A 15,755-nucleotide genomic window follows, 5' to 3' on the forward strand; every position below is an offset into this window, starting at 1 on the left:
AGTCCTAGTTCAAATATATATGTAAATATGCAATATTAAGTGTCTGACTTTGATGAGACATTGTCAGCGCTTAATGCTTGATGAGTAACACTAGGTGAGTTCAGTTAGGTTTGCATAATGTATTTGCGGGTATATCTTCAGGAGCAACCTCAAGCAGTTTGCTGAGAGCAACGAAAACAATAGGATCAGGGAAGCAGGTGTCAGGGGACCTCAAAATGAAGCTGTAAATTTCAAAGTGTTTAGGGCTGGTAAATACCATAATCCACAAATGGAAGAAAGCTGGACATACAAGACTTTATCAAGGAGTGGAACACCAGGACAGCTAATTGAAAGATCTGCTAGGAGAATTGCTTGAGAGCTACGTAAAAATCCAAAACAATCAGCAGGGCAGCTGAAAAAGTCCTTAGAGGCCAATAGTCAAGCGCAATCTGCACACGTCTGAAATGTTGTCATTTCAAAGTAAGGGGATGCAACCTTTTGTACTCAACTGTAACATAAGAGACTTGACTATGTCAATAGTTAAAAAAAAGTAAGCCAAAATGCAGAAGCCAGATGGGAAGAAGTAAACACACGTACTACTTTCACAGGAATTAGTTGTCAGGTGCTGCTACTTAAATGTATTTGTTTTGTCTGGAGCAGCCAAGTTTATGACAAACAATATCAGCAATGGCTGCAAAGAAACAATTGTTGCTGCTCATAAAATCTGGGAAGGGTTATAAGGCAATTTCCAAATAATTTCTGCAGTAATTTCCAAAGCATAATTCTATAGTGAGGACTGATTACAAATGCAGAGCATTCAAGACACAGTCCAGTCTTCCCAGGAGTGTAGATTCACCCCAAGGTCATGCAATGATGATAGGAATCACAAAAACAAATCTCATCTAAGGATCAGCAGGTCAACATGTTAAAAGTTAAGGTTGATTCATACTTCTGCATTGAGCTACGCAGAGTTACGCCATGGCTTACGCCATTGCATGCATTTACAGTATACTGGTGCGCTGCTGTGTCTGTCTCACTCTCTAATTGCACTGCCAAAATGCTAGTTGGCTGATCTCGGTTTGTTTAAGTGTTACTAAAACATTTGTATTCATTTATAATTTATAATTTATAATATGTATTTCAAATTCATTTTATTATCGTAATATTTATTGCAAATACCTGGAATTTCCAAATACCATGCAGCTCTATTGTGAACGGCTACAACTGTGTTTTTTAAACAGTGTGAACAGCCGCAACTCTGGCAGAAACAAAAGGCTCGCAATTTGTCCCAAAGTAAAATCCCACCAGCTGGAAACAAACAACAACAAAACATTTGCGTAGGAGGAAGTGTAACGCTCACAAGCAGACCAATCACAGTTGTGTTTCTGCGATAAGCAGCTATATATCTATGGAGGTGCGTGTCAGGCAATGGCATAGATTCTGCGTAGACGTATAAATCAGCCTTAAGATCAGCATCAGTGACTGCGCATGAAAAATTATGTTTAGTGAAAATACATTTCTTTATTTTGTTCTTTTTGTCATTTCAAAGTAAGGAGATGCTAACCTTTACACTCAGCTATGTATGCATACAGCCACAACTTCTTTAATTCAGCAGAGGGAACCAAGGCTATGTACAACTTGTAAGCTTTTGTATCTGATCAGCTTGTACCCTAGTACAAATTAATTGAAAAAAGTTGTTACACAAACATCCATGCAGTGCTCTGAGACCTGCTGGTTTGCATGGCGAACAGGACAGAAAGTACAGAGAGGAGGCACTATACCTACAGAATGGCAGACCTGCACGGGTGGGGTTAGGGTTGGGTTGTATGACTGAATGGATGGAGAGAGGAGGCACTATGCCCACAGACTGGCAGGCATGCTCGGGTGGGGTTAGGGTTGGGTGATATGACTGAGTGGATGGAGAGTGAAGGCACTATGCCCACACACTGGCAGGCCTGCTCGGGTGGGGTTAGGACTGGGTGGTATGACTGAGGAAATGGAAAAAAGGAGGAGACACTGTGCTTAGAGACTGGCAGGTTTTCTCAGATGAGGTTAGGGCTGGATGGTATGACTGAGTGGACGGAGAGAGGAGGTACTGTGCCCACAGAGTGGCAGGCCTGCTTGGATGGGGTTAGAGCTGGGTGATGTGACTGTGCTTCAGCCATCCATGTATGTTTCAGGTGAATGCTCTGGGGGTCTGGCACCTCTATCTTATTGTGGAGTTTCCTCCAGGTTCTGTGCTTCCCCCCCCCCCCCCCCAGTCAAAAAACATGCCAAGGTTAGTTGGAGTTGCCAAATTCCCCATTAGTGTGAATGGTGTGTGCCCTGTGATGGATTGATGCCCCATCCTGAGTTATTCCCATACAATTTTAATAAATCCACCAGGTCCGAAAACCGAACCCAAGGCAATGAGTATGATTTAACGTGACTGTGATTTCTTAACTGTAGTCAGTCTGTCAGCATATAGACCAACAACTGACTTCAATTAATTTGCACAAGGCTGTATCTTGTTCCTGTTTATGACCTTCCCTGGGGGCACTGTCCCCTAAGATTTTGTCCTACTACTGTTTTGTCACCAGTCTGGCACAATCTGATCTGCACACATTCAGCGTTGCGCACCCATGTTGTGGGTAGAGACATTATTTTCTGCAAGAGTGATATGAAGAAGCAAGCAGTTGTCAGAGCTGATGAGTAGCTGCGATCTGGACTTCAAATTGAAATAAATAAATGCTAGCTACTGTTCCTCATGTCAGTCCAAATAATTTTTCTGATCATTCTCAAGCACTGTTTAGATCTGCCTGGTGGTGTACTCTAAAATTAGTAATAAATTTGATCAACCATTTGCTACGTTTGATACTTGATATATTCTTCAATGGATCCTTCTTCCATAAATGAGACCCAAAGCAAAAAAAAAATCATTCTTGTCACTGAGTAGACTCTGCCCAGTTAGGTGTAAACCCTTTCTTCATCAGAGGCATTTGATACCTCTTCTTCATAGCAGTTAAGTGATGGATGCATGAAGTGTGCAAAAGGAGACCACGCTCTTAGCCCTTCCAACGCCAGCTTTCCGGGAAAGGGTCATGAGGAACCTCGAGCCTATTCCAGGAACCACAAGACATGAGGTCTTGCCTGCCCTGGATGTAATGCCAGTCTATTGCAGGATATACACTCATGAACACAATCACACACTATGGGCAATTCAGAGACAATAATTCACCTAACTGCATGCCGTTGGAATGCAGTAGGAAATCGGAGTACGCAGAGGAAACCTGTTCAAACACGGGGAGGTCATGCATAGAGTTGGGGGTGGGATTTGAGCCCAGGACTTTGTGAGACTGCAGTGATACCCACTAATTAAAATTAACGAGAACCTCAACAAATAACCAAATAAGAGATCATATTTTAAAAATTAAGGTTGAACATCTGTGGGAAACTTCTAGAAACTCATGTTTATGACGACGTGCTAGAGGTGGGGGGGGGGGGGGGGTGGTGGAGGGCAGGGTAGATTAGCTGCCAGCGTCTCCCAGGGCTAGAATTGGATCACCACAGTGAATCCCAGCAAGCAGCGACAGGTTTACCTTTGCTTGCAATTTGCCTTCAGCTCCGTCAGTTTTCTACTACGGCATGGTACCTTTGCTCTTGCTCCAGTCAGAATGTGCTTTGCTCTTCTTCAGAACATTTTTCTCTTTCCCTTTGGGCTTTTCAGTTTTGGCACTCAGCTGTAGAGGTACTTTCTGTAGCTGAGCACAGAAGACCAGTTATAGTGAGTAGAGAGGCATAAGGGCTGCACATGGGTGTGTGCCTGTGACTCCCTGTGTGTCATGAGGAAAGAATGTCAGCTGTTGACTCCCCCTCCGCCACACCCTTCACTTTTACACACAGTTTGACTTCCTTGTCCTGCATTGCAGCATTTATTAATCAATCCTTTCATTCCCTTTCATATCACTTGTATCTATTTAATTTGCAACCAAATGTTATCTTCCTAATGCTATAGCACATATACTGAACTGTATCAACAAACAATAATACTGACCAAGTTCATGATTTTGTTTTTATGTGCAACTCATTAAGAATTCCAGGTTCTTTATGGAGTTAACTAACATATATATAATTAACTGTAAATTATTCTTGCATCCAAAAGCACTGAAACCAAATGCTGCTAGGTTCACCTTTACTATTTCTATTTTAACTGCTGGAACAATAGAGAGAATGGATCTTTCTGCTGTGTGTCATCATTTTATAACCTCAGCCTCCCACACCCTTAGTCTGCAATATTTCCCCCTACAATCCCATTGAATGTTCACTATGCAAGTTTAGGCATCACAGAGTGTCTGAGTGGGTCACACGGCAGCCCACTGCTCCCCGATGACTGATCTGGGGCTCCACCCATTTTTCTATTCACACCAGTCAGGGAAAGGGAAATGTTTATGCTAAAGATTCTAAGATAGGGGAAAGAGAAAGTTTGTGTTATGAGTGAGAACAAAACAGGCCGTTCATAATGCAATCATCTGTGGACAGGAATCCCATTTTGATATGGATCACATTTTGAGGCTTTCTGTACCAAATTCCAGTGTAGTACCACCTTCTATTAAATATTATGCTGTAGCTCAACAAGTAGAATATGGTGCTGTCAATGCAGATGTTGTGGGTTTTAATCTGAAGAACATAAAAATTGTAACTCTCCCCTCTAGGTGCTTTTGATGAACTTGTTAGATACATGTAAATGCCAACCCAGGATGGGTAACTATTAAGATGAGTTGGTGTGATGAGTAATGATGTGTCTGAGAAACAAAGACACCTTGCATGAGTGCATTGTTGTATAATGTCTGAGCACAATTGCTCCAGTGACAGTTGTTATTTCAACACCACCCACTTTCTAACTGCTTACCCCAGTGAGGGTCATATGTGTTCCAGCTGACACAGTGCAATTTAGAGGGACTAACTCACTGTTTTGGACAATGGGAGCAGACCCCTGGGAGAATGTGAACTCCCAGGTCTGGAGAGGCTACATGATTACATGCAGTTGGGGCCTTGATGGAACGTCAACTGCAACACAAGATTCTGCTGAAGATCAAGAAGATGCCTTCAATGCAGTTTCTGGACGCAAGAAAATTGATTCCATGTATAAATAGGAAAAGTGGGAACTGAGAATTATTTTCTTGCTGTAGTAACATTAGACATGAAAACAGGCAAACCTGTTGAGTTTACAATACACTTATGGTGACTTTCTACTGCCACCAAGATCCAAGCCAAACCAAACCATACCCAAGCCGTATTGCAAAGAGATGGTTTTTCATTGTAACATATCCGACCTTTTCCCGCATTGGCATGGTCCTGCTTACTAGCAGGGCTGTAAGTATGAAAGTATGGCTAAACTGAGCTGGTTGCATCACTGTCCTTTGATTGCGTCAATATGCATGGATTATCTGAAGGGAAAAAGCGTATATTCTATATATCACTCATTATTAGTAATATCGCCAATGGCAATGTATTGATGCCAATAATTCAGAACTTGGAAATTTCCAACCTCCTACTTTAAAAAAAGTCTGTAGGATGGCAGAATGGAATGGAGTCATAATGCAATTTATGCAAGCTAATGCTAGCTAATTCCGTTAGCATTCAATGCTAAGATAACACAGCAATTCTCACAGATGTGCTAATGGAGATTAACACGTAGTAAATCATGATGTGCACTGTGTGAGCAGTAAATAAGTGTCTCCTTACTTGTACATCACTGTCACTCTCCAAACCTGGAAAAATCTGGAACCGTGCTGTGACTATTGTCTTCACAGTATGGGTCGGGCATGGCCTGGTTCCTGTATGCCAGTAAAAAAGCGCTATTAAATCACACAGCCCCTACAGAAGGCTGGTATGCCCCTGTATTACAATGTGAGATACCAATGGTTTGACAGGAAGGACAACTGAAATTCAGCTTTTTGAATTCTAGGGACCACAATGCATGCTAAAATTGGTTCAAATCCCATGCTTTGTAGCGAAGCCTCCTCTCTGTTGGGCTGCATTATTGAGTGAGGTCCTTTGACCCCTTGAAAATAGGGATGGGATATAGGAAAATGTGCACCTGTTTTCATACTTGTACAAATGGCAAACAGCATAATTCCATTTTCAAAACACCTGTAATCAGACTGTAGTGTATCTCTTTCTTTTAAACTCTAAATAGTTACTATCTCCATTTCAAACTGAAGTGAGTGGTTGGAGTGTTTAAATCTTCAGGAGAAACACACATGCAGGCCTTCATTGTACCAGAGTTACAATTAATCTAATATTGAACATTGGATGATGAGACGAAATAAATTACTTTCCCCAACTGATAGGTAGCTAAGAACAAGGCCTGGATTGGAGCAAGATGCATTTTAGCAAAGAAATTATTTTGTTCTCAGAGGAGGTGCAGAGATGTTTATTGAATGTGAATCTAAAGCCAATGAAGAACCTTATTAGCTTTTAGTTTTACATATTTTAGATGCTTTTTCACTTCTGCTTTTTAAAAACATTTTTAAAAATACTATTATTTTTTGCTACTACTTTTTGTCCCACCGTTTTTAATGCCTTATTATTATCTTATTGTTTAGTTGGCATCATCTTTTTTCTGCATGAGATGTAACATGTAATTTGCATAACAACACAAAAACCAGCTAAATGGGCATATGGGATTCTCTTTATATGTAAACACGTATAGTAATATTTTAGGAAAATTATTCCTTTCATTATGAAACAGGGCTGGGTAATCTAAGCACTAGCAGCCAGAATGAATTATAAGGAACATGGCATATGAAAAACATTTTTGTAAGTAGACATCATTTGACATTCTTTTCTTTGAATACATTGTCCAAGTGGAAGCATGACATAATTCATAGATTTCAGGTGCGTTATAAAGTATCCCTGTATGCTTTATAGTTTTTATACATTCAAGCATGAGCATGAAAGGGAAAGCCTTTGAAGGGTTTGCCAAATCAGCTACCTCCACTCTGGCATTACCTTGTTAGGAAATGTACCACTGAAACCACCCATGGGTAGGGCTGTAGGGGTGGGGCACATGGAGAGAGAGAGGCGTGGCTCTCACCTGCACAAGCTTGGGAGAAAGATGTAGCTAGAGAGAATATCTCTTCCTGAGCCTTCTTGTCAAACATCATGTGCCTCAACAAGCAGCATGAGATGCCCCACCTTGTTTGAAGTCACTGACATGAATTATGCTTCTGCCAGTTATATTTATGACCATGTTTGTTTGTTCTCATTTTACGCTGTCTTGTCCTGTATGTTTGTTTCATTACGCCATACGTCCTTCGCCACCTCCTGCAAAGGCAGCACAGGAATTTCACTATGTTCCAAACACATGCGACAATGCCGTTGTCCTCACTGACCTTAATTCCTTCGATTATTTTTTGCGGTTTTATTTCTTTATGATTGTTTTATTTGCCATAAACGATGGCATTGGTTGTGAGGTTCTTACAAAGCTAGGATTCGGGACTTCTCGTTTCACAGGTAGGCACAGAAATCCTGTAGTGTAGTAGTTGCCAGTGAGGCTTCTTTGAGAAAGGGGCTACATTTGCATCCAGTGCATTTGGCAGTGACTGGGGAAGCACTGCAGCATTCACTGCTGCTCCCAGGGAGAGTTCCTCCAGCAGGCCTGAACACAGTGCTCAGCTGCCCGGGCTAATTAGCGTACAGCAACACCCTTGGCACTCTTCATCACTACGCTTTGGTATTCAGTCTGTGGATTCAATGTTCCATTTCAATAAGTTAGTTTTGGATAGGGGTGAGATGAGAGGGCAGCGTTTTTGGCAAAGATCCACCTGGGCCACATGCAAAGGAAGAACAAGTCTGATGAGAGCTGGACCTCTTAATGAGCCTGTTTGGAAAAATGTGAGCCTTCCATCGAATGTGTGAATTTACAGAAGTTGACATTAGGCTTAAATAAGATGCATCCAGGTAAATATTTCACAGTGTTATAGGTATGTGCTCCATTTCTGCAGATAACTTAATAACCATGTTCTAGACCCAATGGTTACTTCTGCCGCTGTGGGTTTAAGACTAAATATTCCCAGCCCACCATGTACTCACCCAGACATTCTGAGCATGGTACTCAAACCTCTCCCTCTCGCTCTCTTACTCTCTCTCTTTCTGCGGCTGTAATGTGACATAATAGGGAAGGTCGGTCTTACGTGTGCAAACCCTCTGGTGTGTGTGAGCTGTCAGGCAAAGGGCCAGTCCTAGTGCTCTTCTGCAAATTTATAAGAAATTTAAAGTCAAGTGACTAAGAGGAGTCTTTTTCCTTTCTTGCACACACATCCTGGTCAGTCCACATGTCTCAATCGAGCGTGTAACAGTGTGTGCTTTGAGCCGAAGTTTACTGAGTTAAGATGTCAATTGCGCAGGCACTTTATGGAGATACATTAGTGCATTCAATCTAACACTTCAACACAAGACACCTAAGTCACATCTCATATTTGATTTCCAAGAGAGGATTCCGTTTGTTATGGAAACCCCAGTCTTGCGCAGTCTCTCTGCCCTTTCCTCTTCATGAGTTTGATCTACTCTCCAGCTATTTAGGCAAGCAAATACAAGCTTGCAAAGAGGGTGGGGTTGATGGCAAGAAGGAGAGGGAAGAATATCGAGGCCCTCCGTGTCAACCTCAGCTCATGGAGTTATGAAACACAATAAAACACATTATTCATTTTATATACATACAACCTGCTTTTTTAAATTGCTATTCAATCGTGATTCTTCTGGCAGAAGGTTACGCTGAGCAGCAGGTTGCTTCCAGGTTTTAAAATTTCGAAGACAGAAGTTCACCAGAATAAGGTGAAGCAGGACACACCGAGGACAACCATAAACCAGCCAGATAAAGGGCAGAGGTGACTTTCTAATGCCAGAAATGACTATCTGACCGTTTCTCATGAATCCTAGGATGACCTCAAGTGACCTTCAAACGGACTGGGAAACATTAAGTGGCGTAAAGTACACTGTTAGGACAGTTCATGTCAGGCTCTCAGAAGCAGGAGTAAAATCCCAGCAAGGCAGAATAAGAAACAGAGAAGAGCCAGGCTGTCATTTGCAAATTATATATATATATATATATATTCCACTGTTGTTTGGGTGGCTTATTATCTCATATTTTTAGACCCACAGACTTACACACTTTCATGTCTTGGAGACATATTTTGCAGTGAAATGTCAAGTAGTACATACATACAGTATAAGTGACATAAACAATCAGGTACTGCAAAGTCATGCAGTGTTGTGTTGTAAGTTGTATTATATGATGAGAGGCAGTTGTTCAGGTACTAAATTGAAATCCTTAAATAAGACCTGGGTCCTGCGCTTCTTGCTTCTGGAATTGCTCATGCACCAGAGAAGGAGAATCTGAATGGATCTCACAGACACGCATTTCACAAAAGCGCCATCTGCAGGAAAATAGAGATATATCACAAAGTTTGTGCAGATAGAGAGGCATTGTCTTTAGTCTTTGCTTGGTATTGCTTAATCGGTTTTTAAGGAAACAATAACCTGAACTTGTGAAAACAGAACAAAATTTTTCATCTCCCTTAGGAAAGCACATTAGCAGCTATTTGGCTATTCTATTTTAATTATTTTGTAGTATCAAGAGTATTCTTTAAATATACACATGCAAAGTATGCAACAGGTTTTAATATCCCACAGGGTGAGTCACAAGGTCCATGTGGCTAAACGACAAGAAACTGTATTTAATTCACCACCTTTAACAGCCCATATTGGCCCATGTTAGGCTGGCCTTCATCAGCGAGCTTTTCGGTTGGTGCAGAAGGCTCCCTCCATTCTCCTGTGATGCTGACAGCAAATCTCCTGGCTTAGCTGGAGCTCTAGGTAAAGCTGAATACCAGTTATTTGCCATTAGGCAGACCTTGAAACTGCACGCCAATGCATAAAATTTAGACAAATCCTGAAGCTTTAGAGAAAAAGACTTACGTAAAAAGCACAGAACTGTGTTTAACTATTCGCGTTTTATTCACCATTGTGCTGGACTGTGTCAGCACTTTTACAGTGAAATTTGACAAGGGTTTCATGGACATAAGGCATGAGCACAAAGGAGAAAACACATAGCAAAGATACATCTGAATTCTTCATCAGTACCCCTCCCCCAGATCTCCTAACCTCCTAACTCTGTTTTTTCCTTGGGTGTGGCAAAAGCTTATCAATTTACACTGGCCCCATACCTGTTAAACAGGACGGACGTGTAATTGAGGTGGGAGGAGCCACAGAGTGATCAGGCAGTCGAGGCCCCGCCCCATCCCAGAAAAAACAGATTTAAGGCAGGCAGCTTCAGTTAGAGTTACACAGAGGGAGTTCACTTTCCTTCTCTGTGAACCTGCTCCTTCTGGTCTTTTCTTCTTTTTTTTTCTCCTTCTGACACCCCACTAAGTTACAGAGCACACAATTAGCATGAACACAATGAAGACGTCCTTTAGGACCAGTGGAAGCGTAGCTGGAGGCGGCTATTCTGGTGGTGGTGGTGGTGGTGGTGGCAGCGTCAGGAAGGCTTACTCCAGCCAATCTGCGATCCTCTCGGGCGGAAGCCGCATGAGCGGTGCAGCTCGGGCTGGTAATATGAGGGGTCTTGGCCAAGGTTTCGGCGGTGGCTCGAACTACACCTACAGCTTTACCTCTGGCGGCGGCGGCGGTGGTGGCGGTGGTGGACTTGGTATGGGCTTAGGTGGTGGCTATGGCGGTGGTCTTGGCTTCGGCGGTGGCGGTGGTGGTGGTTTTGGCGCCGGTGGTGGAGGCGGCTACGGCGGTGGTTTTGGCTTAGGTGGTGGCGGTGGTGGTGGTGGAGGCTTGGGCTTCGGTGGAGCTGGTGGTGCTGGCTTCATCCCCACCATCACCGCTGTCCAAGTCAACAAGAGCCTGCTGGCCCCCCTCAATCTGGAGATCGACCCTAACATCCAGGTCGTCCGCACTCAGGAGAAGGAGCAGATCAAGACCCTCAACAACCGCTTTGCCTCCTTCATCGATAAGGTCAGTGCTATTGTGCTTCTTTTAGTGCTGTTGCTATAGGAATCAGCATGCTGTGGGATATAGCAGTTTCTGTAAGCTCGATTAACATGGATTAAATAACTATGCAACGTAGTTGCTGCAGGATGCACTTTAGGTTGCATATGAGCTGTTCATCGCTGAGCTCTTGACGTTGAATAGGATTAAGGGAGTCTTTCATTCAAGCTGTTATCAGTCATTAAAGTTTCACAACCTGATCCTTGAATGGCAAATCCCTGTGAGACAATGTGCCTGCTAGAGGGACACTGGATGAGCGTTGTATGTGCAAAAACTTTATCACACCAAACATATTCTTTTGGTAGTGATCAAAACCACGTTTGCGGCATGTTCATGTGAAAAAACAGTGCTGCGCCTCTTACTGGGTTTGCCAAATAGATACAAAGTAATTCTCTCAGGGATAGAGTTTGGAAACCCAAACCTTTTTCAGGCTGTCACTATCTAAATAAGGGTGGGGATCAGGTTATCATCTGTTCTCCTTCTCCTCTGACTCACCGGCTTCAGAAAGCCGGAGGTGTGCATTATTCCCAAGCTTGCAGACAGGTCAGTGTCTGCCCCCTGTTGGCTGTAAAGTTTTGACTGCAGTTCTTTCCGAGGTGCCGTTTTTAAAATAGTTTGTCGATGTGATCTTAAAATTTAAGCAAAACCCATACGCAAGAATTTGCCTTCCCCTCTTCTTTTAAATTGAGATGCTTTGCTTAACCTTGACTGGCATTTATGAATTTATTCTTCTCCAATTGCAGTAAAGAAAAAAACACGTCTTCAGAGACGCTTACGGTTCATTAACTACTCCATGGGCTGTAGACTGCACAAACGTGGCACTTCTGGAGTATCTAAGACACCAGCAAAAGTGGACGAAAGCAAATAAACCACTAGTATGATATACAAACATCATTGTTCTTTTACAGCTTAACTTTACAGTGCTGTTGGTTAACTTTGGTGAGGTTTAACTAAACAAGATCATTCATAAAACTAAGAGTGCCAGGGGCTAAGGTGTGGTGTAATTACCATTGCAGTGACTACACCTAGGGTTGGGTTCTGGTGTGGCAAGCTAGGACAAGAATGCTCAATCTCATCCGCTACAGCAAAGCCTCCTTGGGTGTTGTCTGAATCTTGCACATGTTCCTTGCCCCAAAATGATTTTTGAAAACAGGGGTTGTGCACAGGGAAAGCTTTAACATGTTCAGAATGGTCTATTCGGTGACTTCACTGAGAAGCAACTTTCTAGCTCTGAAATTGACTGTGCCAGCCCCACCCAAATGGCCAGGACTCAGCAACAGTCTGCGGGAGATATTGCTCCTTCTGTAGTAGCTGTAGACTAGCGCATTTAAACTGAACAAAACGAACAGATATTTTTTAGATATCAAACAGTGCTTCAATGTCACTGTGATCAAGCCTACATTTGTTCACAAGAAATAAAAACCAGGAATGAGGAGGAAGATTCTGGAAATGCTGCGGTTCAACCATTTCCCACATTTCTCTCTCTCCCTCAGTTTGGACTTCTGGCTAATACTATACTACGATACTATTCTCATAACCTTCTTACTTTCATATTTCCTCAGGTGCGGTTCCTGGAGCAGCAGAACAAGATGCTTGAGACCAAGTGGAGCCTTCTTCAGGATCAGACCACCACCACCTCCAATATCGATAGCATGTACGAGGCCTACATCGCCAACCTCCGCAGGCAGCTCGACGGCCTGGGCAACGAGAAGGTCCGGCTAGAGGGTGAACTAAAGAACATGCAGAACCTGGTGGAAGATTTCAAGAACAAGTAAGGAATAACAATCTCTTTGATGCTCCAATAAAGGCTCAATAGAAGTCAAGCGAGCAGGAAGTTTTATCATGTTATTTCAGAAGAGTAATATATTCTAGTCAAGATTCTTATCTGTCCTTTCTCTGTAGATATGAAGATGAAATCAACAAGCGTGCCACAGTAGAGAATGACTTTGTCCTGCTCAAGAAGGCAAGTAGTTTACAGCTACCATGTTATAATATCTTTGTTTGTTAGGCAGGCTTGAATAAAACCTAATTTTTCTCAACACCATTCCAGGATGTTGACGGCGCTTACATGAACAAGGTGGAATTGGAAGCCAAGGTTGACGCCCTTCAGGACGAAATCAATTTCCTCCGGGCTATCTACGAAGCGGTGCGGGCATTTCTGCAGTCTGAACTGTCAAAGTAATTCTTTTTTCCAGTAGAAGCAGGCAACATGTCATCCTTTTCTGTTTTCTATTTTAGGAGCTGCAAGAACTGCAGGGTCAGATCAAGGACACCTCAGTGGTGGTGGAGATGGATAACAGTCGCAACCTGGACATGGATGCCATCGTGGCTGAAGTGCGCGCCCAGTATGAAGATATCGCCAACCGCAGCCGTGCAGAGGCTGAGTCGTGGTACAAACAGAAGGTGTGTGATTTTTGTGAACTTGTCCCATATCACCCGCCTAGATGATTAACATTTAGCAGCCTATTTACTACTCTGTGCCTTTTATTCCAGTATGAGGAGATGAAGAGTTCTGCTGGCGTGTATGGAGATGACCTTCGCAACACCAAGGCTGAGATTGCAGAACTGAACCGCATGATTACCCGCCTGCAGAATGAGATCGAGGCAGTCAAGGCGCAGGTGAGATGCTAAATACCGCATATAATTATTTCCGTCAGAAGGAAGACAAATCATGTTTATGCTAGGTGGGAGAGTTGCACAATGTATGTGAAACACATCGGATTGAGGGAAAACTCAATAGTAAAACTCTCACATTCGTTTTGGATAGCGGGTTAACTTGGAAGGTCAGATTGCGGAAGCCGAGGAGCGTGGAGAGCTAGCAGTGAAGGACGCCAAAGCTCGCATTAAGGATCTAGAGGACGCCCTGCAGAGAGCTAAGCAGGAAATGGCACGCCAGGTGCGTGAGTACCAGGAACTTATGAATGTGAAGCTGGCCCTGGACATTGAGATCGCCACCTACAGGAAACTTCTGGAAGGAGAAGAGGACAGGTAAGAGAGAAGCATTAGAAATCTTCTAAATACTATTACCATTCTTCAGGTGGCAGACAGCTTAAAATTCATGTCTATTTCTAATCTCCAAAGGATCTCGTCTGGAGGTGGAAGTGCCACTATTCATGTGCAGCAGTCATCTAGCGGTGGTGGTGGTGGCGGCGGCGGTGGTAAGTGTTCTTCATACTTTTCTTCTATCAACGCGTTGCCCATTGCCTGCTAAAGCTGGGAGAGTGGACTGTAGACTATATGATAATGTAGCATCACAATTTGGGTTGCACATTGTACAGATAAATGAAGTGAACAGTTTGTGTAAATGAGACTCAAATGCATCTATCACGACGTCTGACGTCTTTCTCTGTTTCAGGATTCGCCCTGGAATCTGCCCTCGGCGGTGGTGGAGGAGGTTATGGCTTCGGCCTTGGCGGTGGAGGTGGAGGTGGTGGGGGCTACGGCATGGGCTTCGGCAGCGGCGGTGGTGGGGGTTACAGCATCGGCGGGGGCTCCGGCATTGGAGGAGGCCTCGGCGGCGGAATGGGAAGTGGTGGCTCTACCATCAGCAAGTCCAGGATGACCACTACCTCTACTAATAGATTGTACTAGAGAGGAGACCCTCCTACCCCACAATCCCTACCTAATGCAAGCCCATGCACATCCATAAATGCAAATTATGTTACTGTTTCTCCCTTTACACATAACGACAGAGCTTTCACTGGTCTCGAGTGCTAGGAACATGCATCCTGCCTAGATTTTCACACACGATGGCACATTCTGGGGAAAGAAAATACAAAGAGATGAAACTCATTTTCTGTGGCTGGAATCAACTTCGACATTATTTCCTCTTACATTAAGTCAAGGCTGCGGAAAAATACCAAAACATGATTTCTCAGCCACTTTTCCTAAGTTTTATTTCTTCCTTCATTTCACCAACACAGATCTATGGAAAAAAAAGTTAACAAGAGATAAAGCTGGACCAAGGACTGGTAATGAGTGGCAATGAAATATGTCACTGTTCCAAAGTATTTGGAATAGTAAAAGTCAATGCTTGTGCAATAGCAGGGAGTGACAGTGTCATGGTAACAGAACAGCAGCTGTAACACTGATCTCACACTGTGGTGCTGGCCAGCCATACTGCAGATGTACCAAAAGCAGCTCTGAGAGAGACCGACAGCTCATGTAGAGAGACCGACACACAGACGGATGTCATATTTCTGTCCACTTCTGTCCTAGTGCCCCTTGACTCTGTGGGGCCTTTGTGTGGCCAAAATGGAAATTCGAGGCGTCTTTTCCCACGAAGGAGGCAGTCTGTGCTGAACTAGCCTTAAGAAACCCAGAGGGCCAAATTCAGTTTTTGCTCTTTCACTTTTTTATTTTTTTTTGCCAGGGACGACACCAGAAAGGGTTGTAAACGGCTTCCTTTTTTTGTTGTATTTTGTTTCTTTGAAATTTGAGCAAAATAAAAAGCTGACTGTCATGACCAGATTTGTGCTAATTGACAATGTAACACCAACATTCTGAATAAATCTGAGTACAATTACATTTTATGGTCTCAAGTGTCTTATTTCAGGCTTGAATATAATATTTTACTGCTTGAAACAACTGAAACTGTTACATGTTATATATGTACAGTACTGTGCAGAAGTCTTATGCAGCCAAAGATGTTTAGTTGTGCTAAACTCATCCCAGTCTTTTCAGTGACCATCCAATACTCCCATATATATTTTGACTCAACCACTTTTGTTTTGAGC

General features: G+C 43.1%; 1 protein-coding gene across 1 annotated transcript; it reads left to right on the top strand.

Moving 5' to 3' along the window:
• The first annotated feature begins 10,291 nt into the window (after positions 1–10,291).
• Positions 10,292–15,546, top strand: krt5 (keratin 5). Its single transcript, XM_049017273.1, has 9 exons — positions 10,292–10,986; positions 12,582–12,790; positions 12,922–12,982; positions 13,070–13,165; positions 13,258–13,422; positions 13,513–13,638; positions 13,787–14,007; positions 14,101–14,177; positions 14,375–15,546. The coding sequence occupies exons 1-9, from the start codon at positions 10,414–10,416 to the stop codon at positions 14,608–14,610; spliced, it is 1,764 nt and encodes a 587-aa protein (XP_048873230.1). The 5' UTR covers positions 10,292–10,413; the 3' UTR covers positions 14,611–15,546.
• The last annotated feature ends 209 nt before the right edge of the window (positions 15,547–15,755 follow it).

The sequence above is a fragment of the Brienomyrus brachyistius genome, chromosome 6 (assembly GCF_023856365.1).
Source record: "Brienomyrus brachyistius isolate T26 chromosome 6, BBRACH_0.4, whole genome shotgun sequence".
NCBI lineage: Eukaryota > Metazoa > Chordata > Actinopteri > Osteoglossiformes > Mormyridae > Brienomyrus > Brienomyrus brachyistius.

Excerpts from the sequence above, each read along its gene's own strand:
- krt5 (XM_049017273.1), top strand. The coding sequence starts at position 10,414 with ATGAACACAATGAAGACGTCCTTTAGGACCAGTGGAAGCGTAGCTGGA. Across the intron at positions 10,987-12,581 it reads TTGCCTCCTTCATCGATAAG|GTGCGGTTCCTGGAGCAGCA; the intron begins GTCAGTGCTATT and ends ATATTTCCTCAG. Across the intron at positions 12,791-12,921 it reads GTGGAAGATTTCAAGAACAA|ATATGAAGATGAAATCAACA; the intron begins GTAAGGAATAAC and ends CTTTCTCTGTAG.